General features: G+C 53.9%; 1 protein-coding gene across 1 annotated transcript in view; it reads right to left on the bottom strand.

Moving 5' to 3' along the window:
- Positions 1-2,121: 2,121 nt before the first annotated feature.
- Positions 2,122-7,746, bottom strand: part of SLC39A11 (solute carrier family 39 member 11) — a 99,216-nt gene continuing 93,591 nt past the window's right edge. Inside the window, exons 7-9 of the mRNA XM_009283492.2 lie at positions 5,294-5,392; positions 4,002-4,160; positions 2,122-3,834 (exon numbers count right to left, since the gene is read on the bottom strand). Of these exons, the coding sequence (XP_009281767.1) occupies positions 3,756-3,834; positions 4,002-4,160; positions 5,294-5,392 (337 nt within the window). The 3' untranslated portion in view covers positions 2,122-3,755. The remainder of the gene's footprint in view (positions 3,835-4,001; positions 4,161-5,293; positions 5,393-7,746) is intronic.

A 7,746-nucleotide genomic window follows, 5' to 3' on the forward strand; every position in this document is an offset into this window, starting at 1 on the left:
TATTACCGTTTTAAGATAAAACCCAAGAATCTAAAGTTTTTGTATATGTGAGGCTTTACTGAAAAATTAGTAGGGGGGGAGAAATCACCAGCGTTGATGCTACAATTTAATATTACACTTGTAAGGGGCTCAAAGGACATTTCAAACTGGTCCAGGCACCGCTGTGCCCCTCCGAAGGCTGACCGTCACCCATCAAAAGGATGGAAAGACAGCCACCCCCCGCCCCGTGCTCACCATGAGCGTACATCCTTCTGTGCTGCGGGTCAGGGGCTTCTCCCCATTTCACAGAGGCAAAGACACAGGACAGCTTTACCGAGGGGGCTCAGCGGCCGTTGCCGATGATGGGGGGGGACCACATCGCTGCCAGAGCCCCCCCGGGAGGGCAAAGCCCCGGTTGCATGCTGGCAAGGGTTTGGGGCCAAGCACACCCCGGTCTCCCAAGACCCAGCTCCAACCACGGGATAACTTTCCTCTTTTCCCTCCAGCTCGGTCTCTGCACGAGAGCCGGCTCCTCCCGGCCGACGAGCAGAGCCCGTCTCCATTTTGTGGGGCTTGGCTGTGTGTTTATATTGCCTTTGCTCCAAACTCCACCTTTTCATTGACAGCTATTGTTTCCACGGGTAATTTCAGGCCTGGCCCCCAGCCAGCTGTTCAGTCATACCAAGGAACAGATATATAATTTCATTCACCTCCAGGGTACAAACAGAAAAGAAGGATTTTCGTATGTGCTTTCTGCATCACCCTCCCCATTCGCTTCCTAGGGGTCCAATATACATAATTATCTCGGCCGGCTACATCTAAGCAGGATTAAATGCTTTACGTGATATTATCTCACAGCAATCTGATTACAAGGCTGCCTTTAAATGTATAATGTGGTTTTTTGTACCAACTTACACCGCACGCCAGAAATCAAGTAAGAAAATATCACCAACAGTCTGCGAGGAATCCCGACCCGTGGACACCCCTGAGGTTTTTAAGTTTCAGGCGAAGGCTTTCGGCTGAAAACAGAGGGCTAAAAGGTTTACAAACACTTCTAGTGTGTCTAGAAATGAGGTGAAGAGCAGTGGGAGATCACCCAGCCTTTCCACTGGTGGCACCGGGAAGGAGACACCGGCCGCAGGGCTCTTGTTCCCGGCCGTGGGCAGGTCCCTTCCCTCTCCCTGCCCGTTCCTGCCCCAGGATGGCAGGGACAGCTCTCACCCGCTGGTTTTAAAAAGAGGGTCCTGACACCCCTCGTTTTTCCCGCTGAGGGCCGTAACCCCAAATTTCCCCTGTGCCTGGAGAGACCCGGCTCATCTCCGCCGATCCCGGGGAAGGTCGGGTCCCCCTTCCCATCCCCATCCTCTGGGACAGCAGCGCTCTGGGCTGCCCCAATCGAGCATCACCCCTGCGGCTGGCCCCGGGGCTGAGCCGAACCAGGGACAGCACCTGTGTGTGTGTGTGTGTGTGTACACCCCCATGTGCGACCGCAGCACCTGCACCCCCAGGTCCGTGCAGGCAGAGCTGCTTTTTTTTTTTCACGGGTGCCTATGAGGCACTGCAAAGCCGCCTTTCTTTGGCTTTATTTTCCCTTTTTTTTTTGGGATTTCTTGCGGTTGCTTTTTTCTGAGTCATAAGGCATGGCATAGTGTCAGGCACTGGACCTGGGGGTGAGCGGGTCGGCTGCAGCAAACCCAGTGAACGCTAAAACACACTATGTGCGACCGCAGCACCTGCACCCCCAGGTCCGTGCAGGCAGAGCTGCTTTTTTTTTTTCCCCAGGGATTTCTTGCGGTTGCTTTTTTCTGAGTCATAAGGCATGAACCAGTGTCAGGCACTGGACCTGGGGGTGAGCGGGTCGGCTGCAGCAAACCCAGTGAACGCTAAAACACACTCACGGGTGCCTGGATGAGGCACTGCAAAGCCGCCTTTCTTTGGCTTTTTTTTCCCTTTTTTTTCTTCCCCAAAGAGGCTGCCTTCCTGGTTGAGAGGCAGGACCTTTGACAAGCCAGGAACAATTAAGCTGGAGAAAAGAAACGTAGCGGAATGGAGGGAGGAGAAGCAAAGGTACGGCTTTACAGCATTAAAATAAATCAGTGCAAACTCTGAATTTCCCATTTATTGAAACCAATCACAGTTAAAAGGTCAAATCCATTGGCAAACAGTAGTTTTGTATCATCCAGAGTGACACACAAATGAAGTACAAATGAAATCCAACCAAAAAAAGAACCAAACAAAAATGCATGGCTCTAGCTTAAGTTTATTCAAGACTGTTCCCTTTGGCTGCCCTTCCTGCAGCTTCTCCGGCAGGACCGAATGATGGTCCGTGACCCCCCACGCTCGCAGCCCCGCTCCCCCAAGAGCCCCGTGGCTGCGGAGGGACTGAGATGCAGGCAGCAGCCAGGCGATCCAGTTATACCCGCTGAAGGGTCTAATGAACCCCTTTTTACTGAAGACAGAAGCATCCTTAGCGAAGAGGGAGGTGTGGTTTGCAGCATCCTTCCGACTTCGGCATTTTGCTCCTCACTCAAGCATGCACCAGGCACAGGGAGGGACAGGCAGGGCTCGCTCCTCAGCCTGGAAGGGACTAATCCTGCCTGCTCAGGAATGGCCGTTCAACAAGAGATGCTTGAAAAGCAGAGGGTGAAGGGGCAGGCACACGCGGTGCATGTTTCTGGCTCTTCAGGTAGGATAACTAATTCACTCTGATGAATTATTTCATCCTGCTGCTGCTCAGGAAGACGAGAGCTCCCGGCACACTCAGGTCCTGACTCAGCTCCGAGCTCTTCTGCGGGGTGAAGTGCGACCAGGGCCACCACCGGGAAAAACCTGCGTCGGCTCTTCGGGGAGTTATGAACCATTGGAACCAGCAGCCGTAAACCAGCAATCGCTCGGTAAGGCCAGAGTCATGGGCCCACGTGGAAACGCATCCTGCTGTACACCAGTCAGGCAGCACATCATCAACGACGTGGATGACCACACCTTGCCATTTCAAAGAGTACATGCTAGAAAACACAAATATTCTTCTCTCTTGTTTGTTTGGTTTTTTCTTCAGAGAAAACCTCGAGGTATTGGACACAATGCATTGGAACAAAGCTCCGCTTAGGAGATAAATTTAGGAAAAGATGACATTTCCCTCTTGCAGAGATCCCGAGAAAATTCATTTTTATTTGCCTGGACTATTTGCATCCATCAAAACTAACACCCTAAAACATTCCCAAGGACCAGCAGGATACACGAGACCTGCGGTCCCGCAGTGCTGTACGTGTTACCTTAGCCCTAATGCCTTCCACCTGCCCTTCGAAAACAGTGTGGAAATCGAGACTCCGTAAGGAGTTTACTCCATTCAAATGCCTTGGTACTTAACCACAGACCAGCTTAAACACGCGACAGTGAATTTCTAATCTTCTACAGAACAAAGATGATCAAAACCCAGAGCGACCTGACTCAGAGAAACCAGCCCAGCGCGGAAGGGAAAGGACAGGGTGACCTGCAGCCCAGCCGACGCGTCGTCCAACAACCCTCCCGAAAGGAAAAGAAAATCTGGTGGCGAAAGGAAACCAGGACCTGCGAGGAACCACCCGTATTTGTGCTTTGAAAACCATCGACATGACGTTGGAGGGGAGGAAGAGATATAAAATTATAGGAAATCAACACCAAACCAGATCCAAAAAAAATATATATACAAAAAAAGTCTAGAGGATAACGCATGTCCAGTTCCAAACGCCGCCACTCAGTTTGCTCTGAAGTCTTCTCCTGGGGAGCAGTGCGCTGCCCTACCCGAGCCCAACGTCCAGGGACATCATCACCACAAATCCTAATATCGAGGTCCAGGAAGCCAGCTTCCCGTTGCCACTGCAGGGAGAAAAGGGAAGGGCGTGAGCTCCTAGGAGCCAGGACCGGCTTTTTGGATGAGGGAAGCGCTGCTTCCTCATCCGGGCAAGGGAAGGGATCTTCCAGAGTCCTCTGCGCTTCCCCCCGTGTCTATCTGCCTTTAGTGGTGGTCACCGAGGGGGTCTCACCTGGTCTGTGCCTCAGGGATGATATCATCCATCACCACGTAGACCATTGCTCCAGCCGCAAAGCCCAAGGCGTAGGGGAGGAGAGGCTCTGCCACCACCACGGCGAAGGCACCGAAGACGCCGGCTAAGGGCTCCACCATGCCGCTCAGCTGCCCGTACCTGCAAAAGACCGAGACTAAAAGCCAGCGGGGACCCAGCGCGAGGGGCGGCACAGCCCTCCCGCGGGGCTGCCGGGGCTCTGCAGCTCCCCATCCCCACTGTCCTCCCTAATGCCACCGTGTCCGGGAGGAGGTCGGCCACCCGGCCATGTCAAGCCAAGCCACCTGGATTATTTTAAACGGGCAATGAAGGTGATTTGACCTAACCTAGCTGATTTTTCTAGGAAGGGAATTAAGGCACAATCCGATTCCTTCCCCCAAGAGCTCTGCGGGATTTGGGGATCCAGCTCATGGGCAGGGACGGGTCAAGAGAGGAAACGTTTCCAACCAGCATAGCTCAATCCCAAAGATGACATCTGGCCACAGCCTCAACCAGGATGAAATTGTGCTCTTCCCCCTCGCTTTCTTTCCCTCTAGGACTGTTTTAACTCTCCGGACCATGGGAACTCCCTTCCCGGCAGCAGCAATCCCGGTGCAAGTCCCAGCACCGGCTGCGCTTACTGAAATGGAGGTGGGTGGGAGGAAAAGAAAACAAAGCTTCGGCGGGAGCCGTTTCCAAGCCGCCCCTCTGCCCTCCCATCCATCACCCGGCCGAGCACACGTGCACAGGCAGGAACGCAGCCCTGCGCTCGCAGGGTTCATGCCCTTAGCTTTTTCACCTCAGGGAAAAAGGAAAAGAAAAAAATAAAAAGTGGGTTTGAAATCCAGCCCAGAGTGAAGTGAGAGAAAAAATGAAACAAAATAAAAATTAAAAAAAAAAACAAAAAAACCACGTTTAGTGCAGGAGCTGGGAGCTCACCACAGGCGCTCAGCTGAAGCGGGATGGCGTGACCCACCAGGATCACCGAGGCATCCCCTGAGAGTCAGGGGCTCGGACCTGAGCTCGGGCACTGTGGAGGGAGCAGGGCAGCACTCACTGCCCTTCCTCAAAGCTGGAAACCAGCAGCGCTCCCAGCAGCAGCTCTCCGCGATGCCAGGAGGGGACCCGGCAGGTCTGGAGCAAGCCCATGCCAAGGGCAGCTCAATGACGGAGCAACGCAAATGGATACAGGGAGGAAATCTGTGGGCACCCGCTCGTCAGGAGCTGCTGGCAGAGGGCTCTCATTTCCATGGGCAAAGAGGAGCTCGGCTTACCAGAACGCTTTCCACGTTGAAAATCCAGCGCCACGCAAAGGCAGGCTGACAGCCAGGCCCTCCGGGAAATTCTGAATCCCAATCCCGATTGCCAAGTTCCTATCCACACAAAAAAGCACAAATATATATTAAAAAATATATATATATAGATATTAGGCGGAAAGCACACACTGGGGTAGGCTGCTGGGAGCTGGGAAAAAAAAAAAAAGACATTATTAAAGATAGGCCTGCCTGGGGTAGGCTGCTGGGAGCTGGGGAAAAAAAAAGACATTATTAAAGATAGGCCTTTTGAATAGAAAAGTGCAGCTAGCCCTGGGGCTAGTCATGCTAATATTTAACACGAACACAGCAAACTTCATCTTCAAAGAGCTCTGCAGCATTTAATCAGCTTCAGCACCAGCCCTGGGAGCGACAGAGACCAGATGGAGGAGAAGAGACCTGTCCAGGGAGGCCCCATGAGGCGTTTCCAACCCGAGGCTTCCCGGGAGCCGCAGCATCCCAGGACCCCGGCATTTGGGGCAGTCCCAGGCTCACGGGTCCCCCAGAGGGTCGGGGTTCCTCCCTCCCAGGGGGGCAGCCGGTCCCTCTCCAATAACCTGCCCCAGCTCTCACCGGCACCATCCTTAACCATAACCACTCCTACATAAGCCTTACAGCCGTGGGGCTCATCAGAAGAGAAGTATATTTTAGCCACAGGATTTTGCTTTCTTTCTCTCTTCCCCCCCCCCTGCATCCTACGGAAAGGCGGCACTTTTCCTCCCAGAGCCAAAACCAGCCGGAGGAGAGAGCCCGTCTGTCTGTCAGTAAAGTAGCACAGGAGGAGGCAGGCTGCCGTGAGGACCGTTTCTCCAGGCACAAGAGATAAAAAGCCTGATAAAAGGGGGTTAGGCAGGCAGACACGGTGAACTTGAACCGCTCCAAGTAAAGCCCCATGTCCCCAGCGGCAGAAAACACGGCTCTTGGAGTTGACAACTGAAGGACAGACAGGAGAGGTTTGAAGGGATGTTCAAGGGCAGAGAATTAGATGAGGTTTCTCCTCGCTTGCACTCTCCCCTTCGATACTTAGACCCGATACCTATTTCAGCACCCACCTTCAGAGCACCCTGCGCCTGCACACTGCGCTCCTGCCCAAGCCTCTCCCACGCAGCAACCCCGTGGTGGGACCACCACATCACCCGGAGCTTATCCAAAATGGAAATAGCTCTGCGAACAGCTGGCGGTCACAACATCTGGATCTGCAGTGGGAGGGTTTATCGGATCTTCTACGGGGGAGGCAGCTGCGCCCCAGCTCCCTGCACCAGCACCTCATTGAGCAGAGGCTGCTCCCGGCACCCCCCACCCGCACCATCACCCATCCTCAGCTGGGATTTGCTCCAGCCTTGGGAACGGTCCTTCCCCTCTGCTCCAGGGTCCCTTCCAGCTCAGCGGGAGTTTTGGATTTTTGGTGAAAACCAGGAAATTGGGATATGGAGTTTTCTCCTTCACTCAAGGAACAAAAACGTTGCAAGCACCAAACCAAATGGGGCTTGGTTTTTTATGGCATGGGCTCCTTAGGCTGAGCGGCTCCACGAGAGCAAACGATAACTTGTTCCATGGTTGAAGCATTTCTCCTGTCGTGGCTTCGCTGGCGCGTGTCGGTGGAGCTGGCCATGCATGGCCTGTCCCTGGGGGGACACCGAGATTGCGACTGTCCCGGGGGGCTCAAAGCGAGGTACCAGCCTGCGACCTGCCCCAGCCCATAGCTCCGAGCGGGACCCCAATGCCTCTCTGCAGGGTCAGTTATTCCTTTGCCAGCAGCTCAAAGCTCCCTTTGCTGCTTTAAACACTTGTTTCCTATTAGTAAAATAAGACTGGTGAGAAAAATCTCTCCAGGTTGTTTAAACTTCTACCAGGGTTTACAGAAGAGGGGAGGGGAAGGGGGAGAGGCTGTGGGTTTCCCTAACCAGGACAGGCTATTACAATCAAAAACATTATTCAAGGGAAAGAGAGAGAGAACGGAGGGGGAAAAACATCCCTTTTAGAAAACACTGGAGCCGCTGTCTGTGCGCTGGGGTTTTTTTTCCTCCTTCCCTCGCCTTTGCACAAAGCAGCTATTACTGGCCCCGACCACAACAAATTAATGGGGTGGGAGAGGGAGGTGTGAATGGAGGGGTCTGTACGGAAAGGGTGGCGAGCTCCTCCCTCGCCCCCGATCCCGCCAGGAGGAAGGAACCCCACGCTGACCCCTTGCCCTGCAGCAGCCCCGGGAGAGAGAAAGCCCCAAGGGGCAGGAGGAAAGGGATTTTAACCTGGGGAAAGACCCAGCAGGAGAAGCCCAGACGGGTGGGTTTGCCCCTGCTCTCTTCCTCCCCTCTCTCCCACGCACACCCCTAGCAAAACCCATCGGGGGTCCCCAAAACAAGAACCGGCCCCAGCCCTACAGCTTGGGCCACCTCCACGGCAGCCCCGGACAC

The sequence above is a fragment of the Aptenodytes forsteri genome, unplaced genomic scaffold, assembly GCF_000699145.1.
Source record: "Aptenodytes forsteri isolate BGI_AS27 unplaced genomic scaffold, ASM69914v1 Scaffold86, whole genome shotgun sequence".
NCBI lineage: Eukaryota > Metazoa > Chordata > Aves > Sphenisciformes > Spheniscidae > Aptenodytes > Aptenodytes forsteri.